This window comes from Pinus tabuliformis, chromosome X (genome assembly GCF_031772625.1).
Source record: "Pinus tabuliformis cultivar Carrire ecotype Pingquan chromosome X, CPIR1, whole genome shotgun sequence".
NCBI classification, from domain to species: Eukaryota; Viridiplantae; Streptophyta; class Pinopsida; order Pinales; family Pinaceae; genus Pinus; species Pinus tabuliformis.
Window position 1 is genome coordinate 829,221,174 of NC_142308.1, and position 12,492 is coordinate 829,233,665.

The following is a 12,492-nucleotide window of genomic DNA, read 5'->3' on the forward strand; positions in this document are numbered from 1 at the left end:
GCCGAGAAGGGGAATACCCACCGGAGCAGAGGCGTCACCGGGGGCAGAAGCGGCAAGGAAAGCCACCTCGCCCCCGCTCAGAGAAAACTGAAAGACCAGAAGATGAAACGAGCCTGTAAGACGAAGCCCTCTTTGCTTGCCTCTCGCCACTCGACTCAAGAGAGCCTGCACCTCACTCGTCGCTCGCCTCGCCAGTACCGAAAGTCTCCCTAGATAAAAAAAGCTTTTACTATGAGCTCATAGATATGAAATTCCATTTTTTCCCAGATTTTATCTAATGGATTTGCAAGAATGACCTTAGTCGTGAAACTAGAAATAAGGATTTTGTTTCATTTCTCGAGAATGCATTAATGTGAATAAGGTTATTTTTATGTAAATTAAAATTCTGAGATACTTAGGAAATCTGATCAGATATAAGAGAAACTACTTAAGTATTTGACTTTCGCTCATGTAGATGATGAATAACAATACAACCCCATAAATAAACAATTTGGTTGAGAAATGATTGTACCTCAAGAATCTAATAGTGCAATCCCATATACACAGATTGACAAACAATTCGGTTGAGATATCATAGTACTCAAAGCGCCAACATATATAGTAGCTGTGGTTGAAAATAATTGCAACAATGGATTTGACGTGACCAAATAATCACCACTGGTAGCACATGACAAAGATTGGTCGGAGCACATATAAGACAAAGATGGCTAATAAAGTATATGACTATAAACAGCTAAGAACAGGAGAAAATTAATTTTTTTTTTTTTTTTTTGGGAGTGTTTTGGTAAATGAATTTAAATAAATACTTTATAATATAGATGCCAGATGCCAATTGTTTTTAGTGAGTTTTTTTGGGTGGTTTTTTTTGTCTAATTTCTTTAAATTTTTGCAGAAATTTATTGAAATGACAAGTCTAATGGGTAACACCTGTACAATCCAAGTGCCCTAGAAGGTTTTTCAAGGTGTTGATTTAACCTCAAAATTTAAATTTCCCCCCAGATTCCATTCTCTTGATAGCTCAAAAAATCACACTAAAAACAACTCAATATGACACAACATCAAACTCTTTATTTCAGTAAATCAAATCTACCTTATAGAATTTCAGAAAAATGAATGATTTTGGTTTCACTTCTACTCATGTGATTAAATTTTTGGGCAAAGTATATGAGATATTATTATTTTTAATTATTTAAAATATATTTATAAATAAATTAATTAATTTACAATTTTGATTTTTTTATTTTAACATAATTATATTTGAAATTTTTTTATCCTAAATGTTTTAAATATATAATCTTTTTATAATTTATCAACCTATTTTTATATTTATAATGAAAAATAATATATTAATTTATTAGCATAATTTTTTTGAAATAATTTAACATTATTTTAATTTTGTAAGTGTTTTTTGTTTTCAAGTTAAATTATTAAATGAGAGAAATATTTATCAAAAACATTTTGATTATTATATATTTTTTTCAGGGGAAGGATCCCCGCTGAAGAAGCCACATGTTACAATCATATTACATCATATATGTCTGTATGACATGACCATATGTACATATATATGTATATATATACTTACATATATATATATATATAATTTTTTACAAATTATTCGCATAATAATTAATATCTATGTTGAAAATAAAAATGACGAATTAATTAATAAGCATAATTTTTTTCCCAAATAATTGAAGATCAAATTCAATTATATATAATTAGGAGTTTTTAATGTGATTTTATAGATTTTGAAATTTTGATTTATGTTATTTAAATTGGTTTTTTGACTATGTATATATGGATTTAACACCCTCAAAAACCCCTAACGCACTTTGATTGTGCACAGGTTACTCATCAAACTTGTGATTTCAATAATTCCATACCAAATTTAAGAGAAATTAAACAAAAAAACCCACAATTTTTTTCCAAAAACAATTATATATATATAAAAATATATATATATTTTAAAATTAATTTAAAAATCTATAAAATAACATAACCAAAATTATATATCTCTATAATACTATCACCAAAAATATATGTCAACCCTAAAATTATTATTATTTCCCTTTCATTTATTTCAACGTCTTATGATGAAATCACTCGCGGGTCATTTTTACACCACGTGATTGCTCCCATTTATGGCGGCCAACTGGCTTCTACATTGTACGCTAAGCCAGGCCACAACTTGCAAGGCGCAAGCCCGCAAGTGGATTCTCCTACAGAATCCTGAATCCTACCCTCTACCTAATGTCGAAGCTGACAGTGCTTTGTTTTATATTCTCATACTCGTAATTCCCGAGAGATTGTTACATCATAGCCTATCCTAGGCAACGAGGGACCACAACACATTACTTTCGGATGCATCTGAACGCACATGGCTGGCAGGCAGACATTACGGGACAAGAGGCGCTGCACAGCACTGCAGCTGTACTTCTTATCCTCCGAGACAGACCACTGGACTACAAATTTTTCATTAATAAGTTAATAACATTTTGCCTGGAGAAAAACTTGTCCTTTAAGATTTAAAAAGTAGTTTAGCTGTTTTAGGTTACGGAGTTTTGTTAAATTTGATTAGTTATAATAAGTTTTTTTTATCAGTCAATTTAATTGATAATCGAAGTAATGTGAGTTTTAAAAAAGGGGATCGATTCAAGGTTTAAATTTCATAATTATGACTTTACTTCAAAAATTACCAGTAACTAGCTCTTGCCATTCAATGACCATATTATACACCTAAAAACCTATAAAATATACCAGAAAGAATCCAATGAAAACTTATACCAACACCTTCTTCAATGATGAATCTGTAATCTTATATACATTACAATTGAGCAATGTTTCGTTTCCACGACAAGCAGCTCTTGAGCTACAGAAATGAATATACCCAAGTGTCATTATGCCAAATCGCAAATTACAGTTTTACAGTTGAAGGGCTAACGTTGCCTTTCAGAACGTTGGAATTTAAGAGAAGTTAACATGTTGAATCCTTAACCCACTGTCATAAGCCTGCACTGGGATGAGGCTGGTCTTCCATTATTCAATACTTGTTGAGACAGAAATCCAGATTTGTGGTTTGAGATTAATAAATCAACAAGTGAATCGTAGCTAAGAATGTATCAGAAATAGAAAGATTGCCAGGATGGTTCCCAAATCTTCCAGTTCAATAGCAGATCCATTGTGTCCTGCTTATATTGCCTTCGTTTCAGCGAAATCACCAATTTTTGAGGTTTTCAAAGTCACAAGATAAAAAACTTTGGACGCCGTGATTTTCCCTAATGCTCCAATCTTGTCAGACGACGTTCTATTTGAATCAATCGAAATGCAAAGCAGCTTCCAGAGAATGGGTCATACGTGAATCCTAGATCTTGCTTTTACATTTCTCCATGGACCTAGCTGCAGATAACATTCAAAACAAAAAGATAAGCATAGAAATTCCACGCACATGTAGGCTTTACCTGTAAATTGATAATGTAAGAAAATACAAGAAATATAAAAACAAGTCTATCATCAACTCAGGCCTCTGGAATTTGAGTGTTTAGAATAGATTTGCAGCAATCCCATCTCTATTTATTCAATGAAAAAGCATAGAAATTCTACGGACTGTATATAGGCTGAATATATAAACTAGAGATGGATTGGTGAAATACCTAAACCAATAGCTTCCGAGACCTTCATGATACGCATTCTTTTGCAGGAATCAACAAACATCCTGCAACCAAATAATCCATATCATCAATTTTCGGATTTTACATGGAGACTCTCACGTAATATATGAAGTTAAATTTATCTATAGGATTGAGGGTAATATGAAGTTAAATTTATATATAGGGCTTGAGGGAACTTACTCCCATGGGACATCACCAAGAAGCATCCAATCTCCATCTTTATCTTCATAGGTAGGAACATATTCTGACCCATTCAGCAGATCCATCACTTTCTTCTCGTTCAAACCCTGGGATCCACACTTCCCTGAAATCATTCGACCATTTTCCGATTCAATGGAATTTCTTTTAAGCAATGCAATGCAATGGAACATAAGAGAAAGAATAGAGGCCCAAGGGAACCATTAGTACATGTTCGTACCCATGCTGAAGCAGCCGAACATGTTCTCGAGTGCAGAGGAGAGGTCATGATAGGTGCTGTACATTTTGAGGTCCACCTTTCTGAGATAGGGGGCTCCATCCATGCTCACTTTTACATACAAAGCGCTACCAGACGGCCCATTTTCGGTACGCGTTGAATTAACAACCAAAGTGTTTTTCCTGAAAGATCTAACAGGTGGCCAACCCACTAGTTGTGCCCTGAGAGAATAAACCAATATGTTACAAAATCAACCCCATTCTCAGAAACGCATGAATACATTTCCCACACAAAGTAGATTTAAGCAGTACTTACTTGGGAGCAGGAGCCATGGTGGTATCTGGTGTAGTTTGGGTTTGTGTGGGTTTGGCATACAGACCAGAACTACTGGAAGAGCCTTCTTCAGTAGTCTTTGAATTAAAGGTCAAACTGTTTTTCATAAACGATCTAACAGGTGGCCAACCAATTACCTGTGCCCTGTGAACAGATAATACTTATAAATACTTTGTTGTTTTTAAATTCATATTCATATATCTATATATATATTATTATTATCTAATTTTAAAATTACAGCCAAGCCAGACCCTTGTTTGCACTGAATCAATGATTGTGCTACTTACTTGGGAGGAGGCATTTCTGAGCCATTAGCAGAGTTTCCTGATTGTTTTTCCTTGGCAGGCACAGCAACCCGGGAGGGATCGGTCTGGATACCTGTCTTCCAACAGAGTGGAGGAAATGAGCGCTGCAGCTGAGATAGATGAGGTATGGCAGCTAACATCCCCTGTTCATTGGATTTAGACATTTCAAACGCAGTAGCTGTTGATTTTACAGAAGAAGATGACATCCATTTCTCATCATTCCCGGACTCCATGAAAGCTTCTGAGAAAGTCCTTTTGCCAGTCCTGTGCTCATCTGAACCTTCTGTCACTCCAGGGAGCCCCAGCTTGAGCTCCGTCTCCTTGAAGCTGTGCTCATCGTCATCCTCTCTCAAACACCCCATAGCTAAACACAGATTTCTTTCTCTCCTATCTGCTGCAACGAAAGCCACTTTGTTAAAATAGTGATGCTGTGTTGTGTATGCCCGATATTCGCTCCTCCCCTTTGACTATACTTATACTACGGTGCCCATTATTTGCTTGACATTAGAAATAGTATAAAACAGATTGATAATAATAAAGTGAATGAATGATTGGAGGAGACAAGTTCAATACGAACATGCCTGGTGGCAGTAACAGGCGCATCCTTTGGGGAACACTCTACCGGCACTATCGGTGACGGACGGCGACATTGACTCGTCTGCGCCTCTCTACCGTCCCTTTGCCCATCGCAATACTTAACCCGGCAGTCATATACAAGGTCAAAGGAAGGTTTTGGAGTACGATGTAAAATCATCCCTTGGGTTTGGTTGGAAAGAAAAACTGAACGAACTTATTTTCTTTCTTTTCTTTTTCATTTTTGATGGCTGGCTTATGTTTTATGATGAGTTTTAAGATATTTGGATTTTTATTAAATTATAAATTATTGGTATATTTATTTTGTTTGAATTTAGTTCAAGTTATTATGCCTAATTTTTTATGGCATCTGTAGCAAATTGCAAAATGGATGGAATCAAGTAATTATTTTTTCAAAAAAAAAAAAGTAGTAAGAGCCTTTGAATGGTGTTTTTGGAGCTTAGTGTTTTTTATTTTGTAAATAGATTTAATACTATTAAATTTTTTTTGGAGAATTCATAATCTTGAAATTTGACGACTGTAATTTAGATTTTTTAATCTAAAAATTTAAATATTTTGTAAATAAATTTAGTACTATTAAATTTTTTTAGAAAATCCAAAATCTTGAAATTTGACAACTGTAATTTAAATTTTTTAACCCAAAAACTTAAAGTTTTACAGCTATAATTTAAATTTACAAAAATTCCAGCAAGATTTTATGAAAATCTCGTCAAAATTTCCCTAATTTCTAGACCAAATTTGAAAACTAGAATTTTTTTAATCATCCCGTTTACTGTGATCGATCAACGAGGCTTGGTCAAATCCCGTGGCCTATGGCTAGGGACACAGGGGAGATAAAGTACAATCCAGCGCCACCGGCAAAGAGAGAGGATGAAAAAAGAGGTCCCTCGCTGCCCAATATCGAGGCCGTGGGCGTGGGCATTCGTGTCGGGAACTGCAAGGCAAGGCATCAACCCATGTGGTGTCGTGACAGCTAAGGTCGTCGCTAATGTTGAAACCCATGTGCAACCTGCTGCCTCCTGAGTCTCCGATATCAGAATATGTTATTGCTTCCCTGGTGTTTTTAATTCGTGAATAATCATTTTTCTAGACGGGAAGCTGCCCAGATGGAACACAAACCACATGCTCAGTTGCAAACAACGCGGCTTTGTTGCTATCTAATTTTTGCTATATTGTATTTTATGTATGGCGTGGCTGAGCTGCTTCATTTAGTCTCGTCGAGGTCAATTCCCGTGATTAGATTAAGGGAATATTCCCTGGTCCAGACCTCTTCAATCTTCAATGGCGGTCCTGATTCGCTGAAGCCGCGTTTTTCAGACGAATCTTTAATTATAATTAACGACATTTCGGCCTGTTAAATATATTATTGCAGAGAGCAGGCAGGCAGGCAGGCGGAAGGTTAGAGTTTGTTACAATTAATCAATTCGGCGTGAATGGGTCTGCGCGAGCTTTTGTCAATCGTGATCACTCTTTGTTTTCTCGTTGAAGTTTTGATTGTGGTTCATCATCCACAGACGGTGGAACCATTAATATTCGGCCAGCACAGCACATGACCTACATACGCGGCCTGTAAATGGCGGTCTGTTGTAACACAGACAGTATTAATGCAGAGCGAGAGCGGGGAATGGGACTGGGGAGTTTCTAAATCTAGAATAACTATACTGTACTGTTTGTTAATGGGTAGTAAATGAGCAACACTTTTATAAATTAATTATTTAACGGTGGGTATATACACGCTCGTTCATTTAAATAAACATGTTTACAAAATTCATATAAATTAATTATTTAACGCTGGGTATATACAATCTCGTTCATTTAAATTAAATAAACATGTTTACGAAATTCATAAATTAAAAACTAAGTAATCCTGTTTTGCGTAATAAACAAATTGTTTTTAATAAACGTTTCTACCAATATCCACGTGGACGTAACAATGTGGTTAATGCTAAATTGTGGACCTGCGAAGATAAGATTTATACATTGTCTTGGGTGAAATAGCGGATAACGAATATGCTTAGTCCTAAGTTGGGACGGTGTGAAGATAAGATTTTGGAAATTGCTTTTACTAAAAGCTTCAAGTAATGTCCACATGAATGTAAAGAATAACCATGGTTATTTAAGAAAATAAATATACCAAGGGAGTATTGGTAGGGGAAAATTGCTTGCCTCCAAAGTTTATGCTCTTGTCCATTTTAACATTGGGCTCCACTTCTTGTTTATTTATTTTGGTAGAGTTGCCTTTTAACTAGGGAATATGTGGGAGTTTAAAAAATTACATCTTTTTGGGCTGCAGTCTTATTTTTATAAATATAAAATATAAATAAATTTTGTTATTGGTTGGGAAAAAAGTGTTCGTCTTTACCGTGGCAAAAAATATATTGGAAAATAAACATATACTTTTATAGTTCTTTTCCGGAATTTATTGGAAAATAAAGATATAAAAGAGGGAGAATAGAGACATTAATGTGGTTGTATAATATTTTTTATTTTGAGTGAATTAAATAGATTTAAATGGGACAAAATTCCACTTGTATTCATCTTCGACGGTGTTAAAGCATTATTGATATTTAAAATTTTTATTGAATTCTTTCAACTTTATATAATTAAAAATAGAGTCCATTTATTCTAAGATTAATTTACACCTTCCAAAAAACACTATCTAATTTAATAAGTATAATATAAAAACTGAAAAACAAATTAAATATAATATAACAAATGAAACACAAAATGAGTAGTATTTACACTGGTATAAAGAATATGCTTACTTAAAAGCCTATGCAGACAAGATCTTAAAATAAGTAGACAGCGTCTTAAAGTAAGTAGACAATAGATTAATAGCATTGAAAAACATGTTGCAAATAATGAAGTGTATATTAGAAGAAATTGAATTTAAATTTAAAAGAACCAAATAGAGAGGGGTGAGAAGGTTGATAACGTAAAGATATGAGAATGAAATTAAAAATTAAATTAAATAATAATTTAATTTAAATGATATGAAAAGTAAAGGGATATTTAAATTATGAAGAGAAAATGGAACAAAATAATAAAATTGAAACCATGTCAATTAGTTCCTGTTTTTGTAGAAGATTTCTAGATGGAACTATGTATAAGATTAATATCTTGTTCAACATTTGGGATGAACACTTCACTCCTCATTAAAGACTAGAGTTCTAGTTTGACAAATATTCGAAAGTTAAATGTTCAACATACTATAAAATTTGAAAAATGAATTATGAAACCTTGGTCTTTGAGGAGAAAAATGAGTTATGAAACCTTGATTTGCAATAAGGTGATGGGTTTCACTACTCAAAGACTAACTCATGACTTAGCAAGTTAGCTTAGCACTAGAGATGGAGTCTACCAATGACTCGTGAGCACTAAACAATAGACTGTTCAAACTTCGATGATTTCAACCCATTGGTTATGCAAGGAATCCAATAGTGCAATGATGCAAGTTTGAGCAGTCATGGATCGTTGTCGAGGGCATGTTTTGATGACACTAGCCACACAATGAACACCAATTTGAGTAGACTTGAATCATTGCCAAGGGCACAATGCAATTAGATTTGAAATAATTAGAGTAGTCAGGACTTAGAACCAAGATTGGAGGTTCATATTGCGTCTTTACGGTTCGCAAGAGCGTGATGCATCGAACTCCTCTCAAATTATAAAAAATATAGGATGATTTTCTTTTTTATGAATTTGAAGTGAATTTTGAAGAAAACTTCAGGGAAATTTTATGGTTCATATATGGGTTTGAATTCAGCTTAATGTTCGATGAACCCCATTGAACAAATTTGGTTGTGTTAAACATGTCTAGAGATTCATGATAGTATTATGCGATACATTTTATTAATCAAAAGGACATATTTATACAATCAAACTCGAAGGGAGACAATTATGCCTCCATAACTAAAAATACGGGAAATACCTAATCTATGTCCTAACTATGATTACATGCAAAAACCCGAAGGATTATTCAACATTTCCCCCCTTAATCCGATGGGACACCTGACATGACAAGTAAAGATCTAAAATTTTCAAACTTTTCACGTCCCAATGCTTTGGTAAAGAGATCTGCAATTTGTTTTGAAGCTGGACAATGTGTCAAATCAATTGTTTTGGCCTCTACATGATGTCAAATCAATTGATACTTGGTTTTGATATGTTTGGTTCGATCATGAAAATTTGGACTCTTAGCCAATTGAATTGCATAGGAGTTGTCGATAAATAAAGGAGTTGAAGCCTTTTGTTTCTTCTACAAATATTCAAGTATTTTGCGAAGCCTTTTGTAGCTAGAGTTGTTGCAACATATTCATCTTCGGTGGTAGAATCGATAGGAACAGATTGCTTGCATGATCTCCAGCTGATGGCCAATGATCCAAGATTCATCCAATAACCAGAACTAGAGATTCCATTTGTTGAAAATGCAACAAGAAAATCCTAATTTAATTTGTCCTTGAATTAAATTGTAATTACACATCTCATGACAACTTGTAATAGTTAACTAAGTTAATTTGACTTAGTTAGCTTCGTTAAATTTGAGTTGAGGGTCTAACTAGAGTCATGTAGAGTGTCTCCTACAATTAGGAGCAGTAGTTCAGTTATTTTGAGCTGTAATTATTTAATTCAGTCTAGGTGTGTTAAATTCAGTTAAACTAGTTCCAATTGATGGAGGAATTAGTGGGAGATCATAATCAGTGGGGTGTAACCAGCAGTATTGGGGTGTGACTTATTGTAGTGGGTTGTGACTTACTATAGTGGGGTGTAACCTGCAATGATCAATAAATTGAAGATTCACTCATAAGTAACTCATGCATGTCATACTAGAGAAAGACTCAGTTGAGATTGGACTTCAGGGATAGTGTACTATTTGTTGTATAATCATCCAAATTTTACAAGTGGTGCATGCAATCAGAGAAAGGCCTATGAGGATTTTACAATTCATAATTGTGGAATTTCCCAATTAAATATGGGCTAATTCCCAAGGGAATAGCGCAAGGAAATAAGAGCTTGGCAAGCAACAAAATTGGCTAAGTATTGGCTTGAGCTTGTCTAGGAAGTAGTGAGATAGATAGGGATACTGTAAAGGTTGCTTGGGCTTGAGTAACACATTGCAATCTTCTCATATTTTCTGATTAATGCAATATATAGATAGCAACGGGTTTTCGCTGTGGCTTTACCTAGAAAAACATTGTGTTATGTGTGATTAAATTATTTCTCTTATATCCTTCGTGATTTCATCGATCGTTTATTATTTTTGCTGATGAGTAGAGTAGATTCAATTCAATTGTTTTAGCATATTATAATCTGCATTTTGAATCTACAAGAAATTTCTACATGGTATCAAAGTTGAAATCACTATAGAAGAGGAGAATATGAGTTTGCCTTTTGTAGGAGAAATCAAATTTGTAGTATCATACTTTAGAGCCAGTAGGATGTCATTCTACGGATTGAGACTCGAATATGACCTTGACGGTATTTTGAACTATATTACTTGGAAGGACAAGATGGAGGCAGTGTTGGAAGATAACAAGATTAATGAATTCATAAACAAAGATATTCCTAAGCCAGTTGATGCTCAGGATCTGGCAGAGTGGAGAAAGTGTGTGGCAAAGGCGATAAGGATTATCTTAGAAGGAGTTCGAGATCATATTGTTTCGAACCTCCATGGTAAGGAGACTCCATTTGCAATGTGAAAGGCCTTGACATACCTATTTCAAAATAACAGTGACTCCAGGAAGTTGGCACTGAAGGAGAAGATCAGAAAGATCAAGATGGAGAAGGGCGACTCTATACCAAAGTACTTGACAAGGTTCACCCAATGTCGGGATGAGAAGTGTCAGTGTTATAGTTGTTGAAGACGATATGGTGAGCCTAGCAATTGTAAGCCTTCCCAAGAGCTAGCACAACTACCAGGACTCAATTAATGGGAGGGAGAATTTACTAGAGTGGGAGCAGTTGTGGTTCGACTTGGTATAAGAAGAGATTCAACGGAACACCAGAGATGGATTCTCATCCAAGAATGATGATGAGGATAATTGTGCCTTAGCTATAAAGGAAAAGAAAGGGAAGGGGAATTCATCTCATTCCAAATCAGATTCTAGTAAAGGCAACAAGGAGAAGGCCTTGTCGAAGATTAAATGTTTTCACTGTCACGAGCTGGGACACTATGCCACAAAGTGTCTGCATAAGAAGGCCAGTAAGAAGCCCTTAGGAGGAGCAGGAGGTGAATCTCTTGCCTCACAATTCGAGTTGTATTTCACCCTCATCGCTTGCATGGTGACATCGATGATGGGTAGTGTGTGGTACCTAGATAGTGGAGCCTCATTCCATATGATTGACAAAAAATAGTTATTTAGTGGCTTGGAGGAGAAGGACCTCTAGATGCACATCGAGATGGGAGATTATGGGAGGTATAGCGTGACTGAAATTGGTATTGTTACCTTTCAGAGGGACTCTGGTTCTCCTCTCACATTAAAATATGTCATATATGTTCCAAGTTTGAAGAAGAATTTGGTTTCAATTTCCATGTTGGAGGACTGTGGCTATGATGTGATATTTAGTAAGGGAAAGGCTTTCCTTCGTCACATAGCCTCTGGACAAATGAAGCAGGTCAGGGTTCGAGTGAAGAACCTCTACCAATTGGATGTAGAAGACTACGTTTCTTTGAGCACAAAAGTAGAGAAGGTGCAGAGCCGAGACATTAGTGAATTGTGGCATAGAATATCGAGTCACTTGCACCATGAAGCTTTAAAGATCATGCAACAAATTCCTATAGGACTTCCCAAGGGTACACTAGAGTAGAGAGAAACATGAAAAGGGTGTACATTGGGGAGGTACACCAAAGATTCCTTTCATGATAAAGACAGTCTAGCACAAACAATCCTTGATTGAGTTCACTCAGATGTGTGTGGACCATTCTTAATAGCCTCCATGGCCAAGCACATGTATTATGTAATATTTGTTGATGATTTTTCTCGTACATGTTGGATTTTCTTCGTGCAGAAGAAAGATCAGACGTATGCTAAATTTTGTGAATTTAAATCACTTGTCAAGAAACATACTGGTAGGAAAGTTAAATCTCTTAGAAGTGATAATGGTGGAGAATATGTGTTGAATGAATTTAAGAACTTCTTTGCATCAGAAGGCATTCGACAGGAGTTAATAATAC

General features: G+C 35.1%; 1 protein-coding gene across 1 annotated transcript; it reads right to left on the minus strand.

Moving 5' to 3' along the window:
• Positions 1-2,769: 2,769 nt before the first annotated feature.
• Positions 2,770-5,222, minus strand: LOC149142326 (auxin-responsive protein IAA17-like). Its single transcript, XM_089447172.1, has 6 exons — positions 4,707-5,222; positions 4,402-4,563; positions 4,090-4,307; positions 3,852-3,975; positions 3,654-3,715; positions 2,770-3,399 (listed from the first exon to the last, which is right to left on the minus strand). The coding sequence occupies exons 1-6, from the start codon at positions 5,084-5,086 to the stop codon at positions 3,365-3,367; spliced, it is 981 nt and encodes a 326-aa protein (XP_089303298.1). The 5' UTR covers positions 5,087-5,222; the 3' UTR covers positions 2,770-3,364.
• Between the last annotated feature and the right edge of the window lie 7,270 nt (positions 5,223-12,492).

What these genes read in the sequence shown, in the direction of transcription:
- LOC149142326 (XM_089447172.1), bottom strand. Translation starts at nt 5,086, where the DNA reads ATGGGGTGTTTGAGAGAGGATGACGATGAGCACAGCTTCAAGGAGACG. An exon ending in GTTCGGCTGCTTCAGCATGG is followed by an intron (nt 3,976 to 4,089) that starts GTACGAACATGT and finishes GAATGATTTCAG; the next exon opens with GGAAGTGTGGATCCCAGGGT. An exon ending in CTTGGTGATGTCCCATGGGA is followed by an intron (nt 3,716 to 3,851) that starts GTAAGTTCCCTC and finishes ATTTGGTTGCAG; the next exon opens with GATGTTTGTTGATTCCTGCA.